At 45.6% G+C, this 12770-nt stretch overlaps 1 protein-coding gene and 1 long non-coding RNA gene across 19 annotated transcripts in view; one reads left to right on the top strand and one right to left on the bottom strand.

The window, feature by feature from the left end:
• Window positions 1-3055: 3055 nt before the first annotated feature.
• LOC121110784 lies at window positions 3056-7578 on the bottom strand. Its single transcript, XR_005859956.2, has 2 exons — window positions 6227-7578; window positions 3056-5286 (listed from the first exon to the last, which is right to left on the bottom strand). It is a non-coding gene; the product is annotated as an uncharacterized LOC121110784 (long non-coding RNA).
• A 77-nt stretch (window positions 7579-7655) lies between these two features.
• The window catches only part of REEP1 (receptor accessory protein 1), a 59998-nt gene continuing 54883 nt past the window's right edge, over window positions 7656-12770 (top strand). For 12 of the 18 annotated variants that reach the window (XM_015285981.4, XM_040700340.2, XM_040700336.2 and 9 more), the window contains exon 1: window positions 7656-7850. In XM_015285981.4, the coding sequence (XP_015141467.3) occupies window positions 7786-7850 (65 nt within the window). In that variant the 5' untranslated portion in view covers window positions 7656-7785. The remainder of the gene's footprint in view (window positions 7851-12770) is intronic. The other 6 variants (XM_040700344.2, XM_040700329.2, XM_040700328.2 and 3 more) reach the window with 1 other exon arrangement.

The raw sequence follows: 12770 nt of genomic DNA, 5'->3' as shown, positions 1-12770 counted from the left end.
GTCTCTTACAGGGATTAACTGCTAAGTAATGTCTGCAGCTGCCCACCTTGTGTGTTTACTATGGCCCAAACCCAAGGGTTGAAATCCTCTTCCTTGTAGTTCATAGAAGGAATGCAGAACCAGTTTTCCTTTCAAAAGAGGAAGAGTTTTGTCACACAGGCTGCTGTAGAGTGCTCTGATACACTGCTGGAAGACCACTTGAGTGCTAAGACAGCTTCTGGTCTCTGCCTGTCACCCCAGTTCTGCAGAGTTATAAGGTTAAAGCTCCCTCATGTTCCACTCTACTGCAATAGCTGCAGCTCACAAAGTCACATCTAGACTACTCTATAAAACGGTATCTGCAGACAAGCTCTCCCCACTGTGGTGTAACTTCAGAGCTGGCCCTGCTTTGAGCTAGAGGCTGAACCAGATGACCTCCAGAGGCTGCTTTCAGCCTAAATTATTCAGTTATTCTGCAAAGTCAGGTGTAGTCTCAGCAGCACGGAGCTCAGCATGAATTGAAATCACCCCTTGGTGCTGAGGATATACTCATATAGCTGTCTCGTGAAAAGCTCTGTGTTGCTACAGCAACACCTTTATCAGTGCCCTAACTGGTTTCTGGCTAATTCTGGGAAGACAGTGTGATTTGTTGGCACGTTTCTCATAGCATGTAGATATACTTTCACAATCCTGCTGTTGGCAGTGAGATTCTGTGGCTTTGTTTTGTCCATTTCATTGCAGCAGTACCTGGGAGAACCTCTCAGCTGTAATAGATGCTGGAAATATTTTCAATGTAGGATGGCTGAAATGAGGTCTGAGGGAAAAAAAGAGTGGAGAAAACACTCAATCTCCTGCATGCATTGCAATTTAGAGTCTCTTACTGAAGCTGGGAGGGGCAGCACCTGTTGTCAAATGCTTCTCTTAGCAGCTCAAGGTGTTAGATCTTCCTGATTTCCAGCTGGAGCATGGCTGGAAACTGATAGGAAAACTGGAGGTCCATTGCAAAGGCTTTTCTTTTTCTGGTTTTTTGTTGTTGTTGTTCTTTTTAGAAATTGGATGCTTTTTTTCCCCCTCTCTTCCTTACCTTTATAGAGTACTTTGTAGTATAAAAGCAGACACTTTTCAGAGTCCCATTTCCAACTGTAGACTTTTGAAATCTTGCTAAGCAGTTGGACTGGATCACTGTGTAGGAAAACTGCTGCTTCTTCCCATGGTCTGACACACATCATTTGGAGATGCATTGGAACGTTATCACTACTCAATACCAAATGTTGGGAGTGCTCAGTGTGCTATTCCCACACTGCTCACCCTGACCTTTTTACACTGTAAGCAGACAAAAACCAAGAAAACATTGGTCTCATTCAGAGTGGCATTAAGGTGAGTTGGTACAAGTTATGAAAAGGAAGATGGGTCCTCTATGAATGTATAGGAGACAACTTGGTCGCTTTTATCACAGTAGAGGTATTTTTTCCTTGTTTTCTGAAGCCTTTAAGTTGTTTATTTGGATCCTATTTTTGTTCCATTTCACTTTTGGCGCTCAGCCTTTTTAATCCCCTGGAAGGCTATTAATTCTACTTTGCACTGCCACGTAACAAGTGAGAGAAGCAGGATGATACTGCAAGTTTTCCTTATACCCTGACTGCAGAGAGAAAAAGTAGTTATATAATATGTCCATATAAAGAAACTTATTTTCCTTGCCTTTTTTTTTTCCTTTTTCCAGAATTAAGTAGAACAAGAACTGCTGTTTGTGTGTTGGTATTTCCTGGCTGTATTCATGGTACAAGAGTCAATGTCTTTCATTTGCCCCATGCTTTGACACTCAGCATTCCTCCTTGCTTTTATAACTGAAGAGAAAGCAGGTAGAAAACAGTGGGTGGTCTGCACACCTTGAGAGGAACGGAATGGGACACCAATGGAAGAGGCGTTGGCATACAGGAAAAGAAAGCAAACAAGTGGAAGTATGGGAAAATCCATGGAGAAATTAGTGCTCTCACTGTGAGATTGCTGCTCACCTGCAACTACTCCTGAGGGGCTCCTATGGGAAGGCATCTTTGCCAGGTGTGCCAATGCAGCTCACTTCGTTCTGCCTCCCTCAGGGCTCTTTGTGCTAAATTGAAGTCTGTAGTTGCCATGACCCGGTTTGTGGTGGGATTTAAACTCTGCCTGAGGATCAACGGCCGCTCTTTATTAAAACCTACGGTGAAGTAGCATTTATAGGGTTATGAAAGTTTGATTTTATAGAACACCAGCAGTCTAGAAATTGGTAAGTAATTTCACCTATACACAGGATACTGCTAAGTAAAGCAGTGCCTGCAACACTGCTTTGGTTGTTTAAAGGCCATTCAGGCAAAGGATGGTGAAAAGCTCCACTTTGCTATCTGCTCTTATAGCCTTCCATTTTTTTAATATATCAATCCATTTGGACAGCCTGTCTCTAGAAACCAGGGCTGTCCATAGCCTCCCTCACATTCCCCTCAGTTTCCTTGAAGGAAAACTTGTCTCTTCTACCCATGAGAGGGGCCCTTTTCACTCATTATTTACAGCTTTTGGTTATCTTCAACGTTCCCATCTGCATGGCGCCTCAGTGAAGCCTCAGGGCCATGCACTGACCATATTTCTCTCAGCATTCCTTTTTAATGAGTATCACATTCATGCTAATACTTACTTCCCTTCTTCCCATCTCTCTGTGCCTGCTTTCAGGGCAGGAACATGATCACATCATCCTAAAGTATTTTCATCCTTCTATTTAGTCATTATTAAACAGTATACAGTATCCAAATTCACAAAAGCCCATCCTTCCTGTGCAAGAATGTAAGAACAGATATAGATCAATCCAAAGCTCTGGATGTCCTTATAACTTCTCTCGAGCAGTAGCTTATAATTCACACTCAGGAAGGCACACACCAGGAGATTTATAGAGTAGCCTTCCCTTGGTCTTAGTTCAGTATGCATCAGTCATAGCAGTTTGTAGGGGAGGTGACCCTTTCTCTTTCTGTATCAGAAGATCAAATGTCCTTTTTAAAAAGCAACCAGACTTGGTCATATTGCTGGCTTCCAGTCTTGAGAGTATATCTTGTTATTAGAAGCCATTCTTGCAGTTCTCCTTTAGGAATTTTCCTTTCTCTAGCAGGGGGAACATCTGCACACCTCACTCCAGCAAACATGCAGAAGTTTTGTGTTCGTGGGATATAAAAGTCTCAATAGGAAGATGGTGAAGTCTGAACCTCCAAGCATCTAACAGATATCTGAGCAGCATGTCTTCCTCTGTTGGTAGTCTTTGTCGAGTATGTCCTCATCTGGCAGGGACATGGCAAGTGCTTCATAAAAATAAGGGAGCTGTATGTCACATGCCAAAGAGAATACTTTGATCCAGACCTCCCTTCCAACAGTCAGTTTTCAGATCATTTTCTTTGCTCATACACCATACATAATATTTTGTCAATCTCATGCCTTTCTAATTACACTTCTGTTGTAAGCTGTTCACACAGAGTGTTAAGGATTGACAGGAAGATAATTCAGATATATGGAGTAGACCTGATGGTTGCACATGACTGGGTTGAGGTGGAAAGCTGGCAGTAGGTAGCAATGGACAAATAGGCTAATTTGATTGTCAGAAATACTGTAAGAATAGTGGTAACTTAATAATGTCCTCACTGGAATTCAAGGCAAAAAGAGCAAGTTCCAGTTTAAGGTACAGTCCTTTTCCATCAGTTTATACAATGCTATAATCCAAGCATTTTCTTCATCCTGAAATGGTAGAATGGAAAACATGTTAAATGAGATGGTTTCCCATGGAGATGCTGGGCCTGCAGATGTTTCAGTCACTGATGAATTAATCCAAGACTCACAGAGACATTCCAAGGCAGGGAAAACTTGTAATGCCTAAGTTACCTGAGATGATGTGGGAAACAAAGAACAGATTTCTCAGAAGACTCTTTTGATGCCTAACTTGTGGCATTCAGAGCTTAATATCTGGAGATACTGAGTATCACTCAATGATCTTTGTGCTGTGGAGTTTCATACTGGAGTATATGTAGCCAAACTGTCCCATTCTGGTTACCCAAAGCCAAATTATGCATTCAAATGTGCTGGAACTCCATGTTTTTCCCAAGCTTTTTGTAGTGAGTCATTGAGAATGAAGAATGGTTCTTAGCAGCCACAGAGCCCAGCTCCAATGCCAGACCACATCACTTTTTAGTCAGATAGGCATTTCTTAATCTCTCTTTGCTAATGGCTGTAGCTCTAAAGCAAGTAATTCAATCATAAGGCTGGAAATGACAGCCAGGAAATGCTGTCTGTCTCTTCATGCTTTAACAATACTCTCAATAGAATGTTATTAACCTTTTCATACCTAGTCCATATCTGTTAGTGTGAAGCTGTGGTTTTAGAAATGGCCATTTTTCATTGTATGGAGGAGCTGCATTCATCTTGGAATTTTGCTCTACATGTCCATAGTGTCTTATTAGGTTTGTTTGTTTGTTTTTCCTTTTGCTTTGCAAGTAGAAGTCAGGAAGTAAATCTAAGAGAGCACTGAGAAGAAAACATTTCCTGTCCAACAAGCTAGGTGCATGTATCTATATGGGCATAGATGCACGTGATTCTTGATGTCTTGCAGAACATCTGTTTTCTGATCAAGCTGTGGTAGCTTTTAGGGCATGGATGGTATCTCTCCCTTCCCAAACAAAACTGTTTTATTTTGTTATTTTATTTGGCTAACAGAGATGAAACCATCCAACATGCAATCGGACTAGGATTTTTACTGCTTGTCCTTCTCCTATTGCTAAAGCTGTTCCAGAATGTTCCATTAGCATCAAGTGGCATCTCTGCTCAGCTGGCTGTGTAGATTAATTCATATCTGTGCCTATAGCTTTAACTCTTTTTGTGTCTCTTCATTATTTCTTTATAGACTATGTCATGCCATCTAATAGCAAAGGAAAATCTTTCATCAAGCAAATCCAGGTTGCTTGGGATATAAACTGCTTACAGCCATGGGGCCGTGACTGATATCCTGACAGAGCCCATAAAGAGAAGATAGGGGGCATTGTCACCCTTCTACTGATGACTCAGTAGAGTTGAATTGCTCCCCTTTACCCTCTGTTTACCAATAACTACTAAAATAGAGTTCCCTGCATTCCCACTGACAGGCTTATTTGGTTTTCCATCACCAGACCTTCTTTTTTACCCATCTCTGTGCATTTGTTTGAGGCCTGTTGTCAGTCAACAGCTATCAGGTAGTGATTGTGTCAGTTGTGTCCAAATGGGCAGCACGAGAGGAGTCCATGCTCTGTTCACCCCTATCAGGGTAAGCTGTGGAACAGAAGAAAATATCTTCAAGCCTTTCTGTCCATTTCTGCCCACAAAACAAAATGGAAACGGTGGAGGTGATGAGCAGGATTTTTATGACCCTGGATGATCTCATTGGTTTATTTTTCTATGCTTGAAATATATGGCAGGCACTGAGTGAGAAGTTCTCTGCGCTGTGATGACTCCACAAATATTTGTGCACAGAGATCTGTGCCATAGACTTGATGCTATCACAACACTAACTGTAATAATGTTGCAGAGTGTCTGCCAAGTCTAAAATCTCATGCTAAATAATCCTAATACTTAACAAAATCTCTGATAACAGGGTTCTGAGAATCTATTTGGCTAAAACATACAAGCTAGTCAGCTGCAGAATGATTCAATGCCTTAGAGTTTGGACTTGGTGGCCTAATGGCTTCTTCTGGAGAGAAGGGATTTCTTCCAGAGAGCAGTCTTGTCTGGAGAAGATGACTAATTTACACTCACTTACAGCAACAGCCCAACCAGTCCTGTCTTTGTGATACCTGGACAGCAGTAAAACTGCTGTCTATAGCAACACTTCTGCTGTATGCCACTGCAGTTCCAGAGGCAAGAGAGTTTGTTGTTGGCCTTGAACCCCCAGCTGTGGTTCACAGCTTGTCTGTAACCGGTGTTGTATTAGGAATGATGCCGTTACCCGGTGATGAGGACAAGGAGGTACCAGCCTGGTCCCAGGTCCCAGAGTGAGGTGGAAGTTCCCTCTGGTGGAGGAACAGACCCACTACAGAGAGAAGAGCCACACAGGAGGTGGGTGCTGGACTCCCTTCGAAGCTCCACCTAGAAGATCATTTTTGGAGATTCTGAGCCTTACGTATGTCTATACCTGCACTTCTACCTTTTAAAGGTGTTCTAGATCTTCTGGGGATCAGGATGAAAGAGCCTAACATGATATGAGATGAGATACCTCTTTTGGAGGACTCTGAGCTGAGTAAAGAGAAGGTGTTCGGTAAAGGCTGCATGTTGTGTGATGGATTTCCTCCTGTGGAGGTGGACAGAGGTGTGAGGATGTCCGTGGCACCTGGGGCTGATGAAGCCTCTGATCAGCTCCCAGCTCTGCTACCTCCAGTTTGAAACATTCAGGTTCAACTACAACAGTTCCTTGCAGTTTACTCATGATGCACAAAGGAATTTCAGTCACTTCCAACTATGCTGCCTCAGAATGATGGAGAAAGATTGCTGCAGGTCCTAGGAAAGAGCAACGTGTTGGGTTTGGAGGCAGGGGTTCTGCAGTGCAGCTGTGGTAGCTGCATCCCCAGCCCCAATGCATGACACCAGGCCAACTGCTCTGTGAAGCATCTTCCATAGGAGGCTTGGGGCTGCTCTCATGGTGCCAAGATCCAAGGATTGCTACAAGACTGTAAAACACAGCAGGCATTCCCACAGGGATGTGTCCTTCTGATAGAAGAAAAAGTCAAAGCAGTGGAAGGTGCTTTCTGATAAACTAGTTATAATTGAAACAGGCTCTGCCAGTGTAGCAAGGGAAAAGCAGAGCCAGAAGGAAACTGTTCAGTACAACCGTTCAGGTTAAGCTAACGTCTTTTGATCTGTGTGTGGGCAGACCTTCCTTGTGGAAATCGGGCTTCACAGCTGTGTGAGATGCCCTGATAAAAAGTAACGGGCAGGAGGGAGTGCTGGCTGTCACCTGGCAGTTACAGGTAGTCAGCTGGGCTAATGTTACCAGCTGTGCCTGTTAACTCTGAGGTGTGGGGGGAGAGCTGTCTCTTGTTGTGGATCCAAGGAGCCCATCAGCACCGTGCTTTAGCTGGGTAGGAGCTATCAATAGGGTTTTCTTTGTATTGTGTACTTTGTCCAGATCTGCATCCCCGGTACAAGAGAGACCTGGGCATCCTGGAGGGTGGTGGCCACTGAGATGGCTGTAAAGAAAGGCTGACAGAACTGGGGCTGCTCAGCATGGAGCAGAGGGGACTTAGGGCTTCTCACCCACGGCCATAAATAGCTGCAGGAAGACGTGGCCAGGCTCAGAGGCACGGGTACAACCCGGCGTCCAGGAGTTCCCCCTGCCCATCAAGCAGCATTGCTGTGCTGGCACAGGAGCCAGAGAGGCTGGATCCGGGGGGGTTCTCCTCCTCGGGGATGTCCGAAAGCCTCCTGGGCACCCCGCCCTGGCTGTCCCCTCGTCCCCCTCACACCGGGGCTCCCCGTCTCCGGCAGACGATGTGGGGGCAGCCCGGCGGGACCAACGCGGCGGGGGCTCGGGCTCCTCCTCCTCCCGCAGCCCCGAGTCCCGCGGGGGGCGGCGGCGGGGCCCCGGGCTCTGCCCAATCTCCGCGGCCGAGGCCGGCTGCGCGTTGGCTGCTGGCGGTGCCGCCAGTGAGGCTGCGCTGAGGCTGCGGGGCCGGATGGCCGAGCCGCCCGCCCCGCTCACTCGGGCGGCGGCCGGCGGCGGGCGAGGAGACGGGGGCGAGCCCTCCGTGCCGGGAGAGCCAGCGGAGCCATGGTGTCATGGATCATCTCCAGGCTAGTGGTGTGAGTAGCCGCCGGCGATTAGCAGCGCGGGGATATTACGGGTGGGTTGCAGAACGCTGCGGCGCTGTCACGGCGCAAGGTGACGGGGTGAGCGGCTCCGAGCGGCTGCGGGAGAGCGCGGCCCCGCTGGTCACTGCTTCACCGAGGGAACGGGGCTTTGTTAGCGGGATCGGGCGGCCGGTCGGGCACCCCCGAGGACCCCCAGCCTGGCGGGAGAAGCGTGCGGCTCTGTGCGCCCGTCCTCCGGCTCGTCCGTGCCTTGATGCGGGCACAAATTCCCTGCAAACGCTGCCCGGGTAACAGGGAGATGTCTTCCCCCACCTGCCGAGATATTTCGCCCCAACTGCCCCTCCTGGCGAGAGATTCGGGAGGAAACGGCGTTTTGGATGCCGCTCGGAAAATGCGTGAGGAAGGGAGGTGATGCCGAAGGTGGGGCAGCGGGATGGCCGCTGTGGCACACGCTCCCGTCTGGGCAATGTGGCTGCTGGAGGCTGCAGCGCCCGACCACGCAGATTGTTCGGGGTTTTCTCTGTACGTAGAGCTTGGAGCTCAGGAGAACATCTCCCATGCTCTGAAGGCGTTGAGGAGGGTCTGGAAGGGCCTGTCACTTTCTTTGTCTGCGAGAAGCGTGCCATGAGGTTGCACCATCAGCATGGTTCCATTAAGGCATTTTCAGGGTCTCATTTATTGCATTTTGAGATGAGGCATATAAAGAAAAACTCGATTCGATCTTAGCAATCTCTGTCTATTACAAAGATGCTGAGGGGCTGCTGGATATGAAGGATTTGGAGGGTTCTAGAGTTGAATTTAGCCCCCAGAGGTTTATGAGGTGGATTCAGCTGCAGCTGTTGCTGGCATTGGTGGGTTTGCACTTCATTCAAAGAAAGCACGTTAGCATTGAAATGATTTAATTTGAATGGTATAACTGCAGATATCTCTGATAGCAGTGCAAGCTGTAGCATGTATTGTCCAAGGCTGCTTTTCTTTCCTTCCTTCTGGACTCATTTGTGCTTTGAAAATCATCTGGTAATCCAAATAATCCTCAAGAACGAGGAATGTCAAACGAGAGGTGGTAATTCTGTTTGCATTGGCACACACACATACACAGGTGATTTCATCTAAGGCACGTGGACTGGGATAGGGTAGGGACAGCACACAGAGACATTGCATTCAGGTAATTAGCTGAGCATACAGACCTTCTGTTCCCTTCGCTTTGTCTGAGCAGTGTGTCACAGAATGGAATCATGTGTAGTGGGTGGTACCAATTATTCCTTATACTAGAATGTCAATGGCAAATGATAATTTGAATGTGCCATTGAAATATTAGTCATAGTAATAATTAAAAAACAGTAACATAAGGAAATCTTATACAAGCTAGCCTTGATCACCACTATCTTTGCACCACCACTTAGTATATAATCCATCCTTTAAGAATGCTCTGCACCAGGAAGGTGTGGGGTTGTTATGATCCCAGCAAGATCATAATGCCACAGAGTATTGCTTAAGATGCAGTTTTCTGGAGCTAGCATTGTAAAGAAAGAGAGGAGAACATTGGTAATCTTATGTCCCTGCAGATGCTGGGCGCTGTGTGATGTGGACCTGCCCTTCTGGCTGGGTGCAGTGCACCATGCAGATCTGCCTAGGGGAGGTGACCTGACATTTTGGTCTTCAGAGCACTTATAGAGATTGCTTAAAGAAAAAGGAAAGAAAAAAGGCAATTCTGTTTATCATTTCTACTGACAAATGAAAGAAATGGACACGGGGGAACTTGTTGCTGTGCTTCTTATCATGACAAGGACAGGCTGGTGGTATAACTGCTGCTGACCACTGTGAGCTTCCTCCAGGCTCCTGTGTTACAATTAGCCAGCAAAGTTTATCCTGCAGCCAAGGGATCAGTGCAGCACATCGTGGGCCAGAAGGCCAAACTGTGCCTGTAGCATAGCACAGCACAACCTGTACCTGCTCAGGTTAACTGGTGTGTGGCTGCTGACTCCTTAATATACAATAGTCTCAGATTAGGATCATTACAAGGATCTAATCTGTGTAATCTGATTTCCTCATCTGATTATGAATTGTCAACTCATCCATCAGTACGGATAGCTGTGCTCTAAGTAGAATGGCCACCTGGTTTAGGCTTTTCTTTTTTTCATGCCTATTAGCTTTCCTCCCCTCTCTCCTCCTTCCTCCCCCTCACCCCCACATAAATCTTGTTAGCTGATAAGGATTATGAGGGAAAATGCCACAGTGTGATTTAATCATTTTGTGAATCTTGCTTTCTGCTCTTAGGACTTGTGGTGGTCTATGTGGGATTTACCAATATGACTCAGCTAATAGGAAGGGCTCTAAAACCAAAAGCAAACCCTCTTGAATGCTTTGTCACTTTTATTACCCCTGTTCCTTGTCTGTGCTCTGTCTTCTTTAGTTAGCAGGTATGTGATTCATTGCATTTTTACATCTGGGGCTGGGACATGCATTCCCTCAGCAAACCACTGTGGCAGTTTCAAACATCAGTCATGCCTGTGATTTGATCATTACTGTTTCTGTCCTGGCAATTTCTAGTTCCCAAATGATGCTGAAGGAGGGCAGTGAGCAACCTCACCCCTTCCACATAAAGTCAGGAAGCTGACTTTTTCACAAAGGGATGTCTGGAATCACTGTAGTTGTGACTGTTGCATCTTGGAGTCTTTGATGCTTTGTCTCTGACAATAACTGGAATGGGACCTCATCACGGGTTAATTACCAACCCTTATTTATTCATCATCTCTGAGTACATCTCGAAGGACATCCTGGCACATCTGTATTTCAGTTTCCTCAGCTGTGAAGTGAAGTGAACTGTGCTGAATTTCTCTTCCTTGAGACAGACCAGAAGGGAGCATTTGCATGTCCTCCCATCTCCACCTTACTGCTATTAATTGCAAAGGAGGTGGTTCTTCACTTCAGGCAGTAGGGAACACTCCAGCAGGACTTGGGATCTGTTATCATTATTTCAGTCCAATCTGGCTTCAGCAATCATAGGTGATTAGAAACTTCCTATAATTTCAGCTGTTGTCTAAAAATGTTTTCAATTTAAAAGTGGAATATATAAATTAAGCTCACTGTATTAACATGGAAATGCTTTATCAATAAAGATGTGGGATGATACAGAACAGAAGTACAAGTTTCTGGAAGCTTTGCATGTCCCATTGCCTCTTGAAAGCATTTCAGTGTGGAACACATCACCAAGGAAGGAGATGGGAGTAGAAATGAGGTTAGATCAGTCAGGTCATCGATAGAGGAGATGATAGCGTGGCTTACGGATTTGAATTCCTGTCATTAAAAGCACACTGCAAATGAAATTGTTTGTGGCAGCCTCAGATATGTTCTCTGGGAATTCCCAGCTCTATGGGGAAGTAACAGGGATTTGGGAATCTGTGAGAAACATCCTTTCATCTGTCTGCTGGCTGGAAGTAGGTAGGTCTGAACAAACAACATCCAGCAGTAGGCCTAGCATGCTCCTGGCTGAGGCTGTGGGATGAGCTTGTGGTCATCTCCTTTATGTACTGGGAAGTGGGAAGGGTAGACCACCTGCAATGCAAGTGGAGTTTACTAAGAATGGTTACCTGTACCATAAGGCGGTGTAATCCCTTGGAAATACATATTGCACTGCTGCTCTCTCACACAAAGAACCTCTGGCCCTGGTGGCTCCCAGCCTGATGTGCCACTGTGGCTTTGCTGAGGAGACAGAACCTGTTGGTGACAGTAACTGACAGAGGAGCATCCAGCGCAGGTGCGACATTTGCTTTGCCCTTCATGTGAAATGTGAGCGTGAGGATCACCCTGCAGGGGATAACGCTGCCTGCTGCTTTGTCAACTGTGACCCAGATATTCCCTGCACAAGCACAGATGTGTTGGAAATGCTCTCAGCCCCAGTGGGGAAGGCTTTCTTGAATGCACATGCACACAACGCAGATGTTACCAGTCCTGGTTTGGTAAGGGAGGGTGTTTACCAGACTAGAAGTTGTGGAAAATAACTAAGGGGCTTGGCCTTTGCAGCTGCCTTAATGCAGTACTTTCCCTTTAGGGAATCCATTTGATGTCACTGTTTTAATGTACTTCCAAACATTAATTTAATCTTGTGTCATCAGATTGGTTTTTGAGCAATGTATTAATGAAAGAGAGTTGGCCGTTGGGTTTGGGCTTTGTTTTAAGAATTTGGGATAGATATAGGAGGATAGAACAAAAATACAGACTTAGATGCTACCTGAAACGCTTAAACAGCCAAGAACTTAAATATTCTGAATAATGGTGCATTGCCTTCCATATCCTCGATGCTGCTATCAGTGTTATAGACAGCAAAATGCAACAGCCAAACTGCCTGTAGAGTTGGGCACTACAATACCTACAAGTGGTTGCTTAGTCCCAGAAAGGACATTCAGATCCCAATTACTCAGCCTGTGGTCTACAGGTGGCTGTCAGTCCATGAAAAGACTGCAGCTCTACCGCAGAACCTCATCTGCAGACAGTTATCAGTTATGCTGATTTAATCAGATAATAGGTTTTTTTTTACTATATTCCTTAATTATAAGTTTTGCAATCATAACCACCGACATACAGTTTTGTAAAATATTTGTATTTGGACATTTTACCAATTCCATGCTACTCATGCATCAACTCTCCTTAAGCAGCAGTGGGATATAAAATGAGCTGTATGTTTCTTTCAAAGGATCAGCTGGTCCAGTGATTAGATAAGGATGAAGAAAAGCTCCTCCATGCTCTTACTGCAGTTAATGGAAGGAGACAGCCATCTCACAGAAGCTTCCATTAAAGATAATGCGTTGAATAAAGAGCTGTTAGGTCAAGAGGAAACACTCAGTACAGAGAAGACAAAGAAGTGTGTGTAATCACACCTCCTACTTCTAGGTAGTAAGAGTGTATTTTCCTTTCTGCTTCTATGCTTTCAGAAGGCAGAGGCGGTATTTTGG

The sequence above is a fragment of the Gallus gallus genome, chromosome 4 (genome assembly GCF_016699485.2).
Source record: "Gallus gallus isolate bGalGal1 chromosome 4, bGalGal1.mat.broiler.GRCg7b, whole genome shotgun sequence".
NCBI lineage: Eukaryota > Metazoa > Chordata > Aves > Galliformes > Phasianidae > Gallus > Gallus gallus.
The sequence above is the reverse complement of the archived record's forward strand: the minus strand, read 5'-3'. Positions and strand labels throughout refer to the sequence as shown.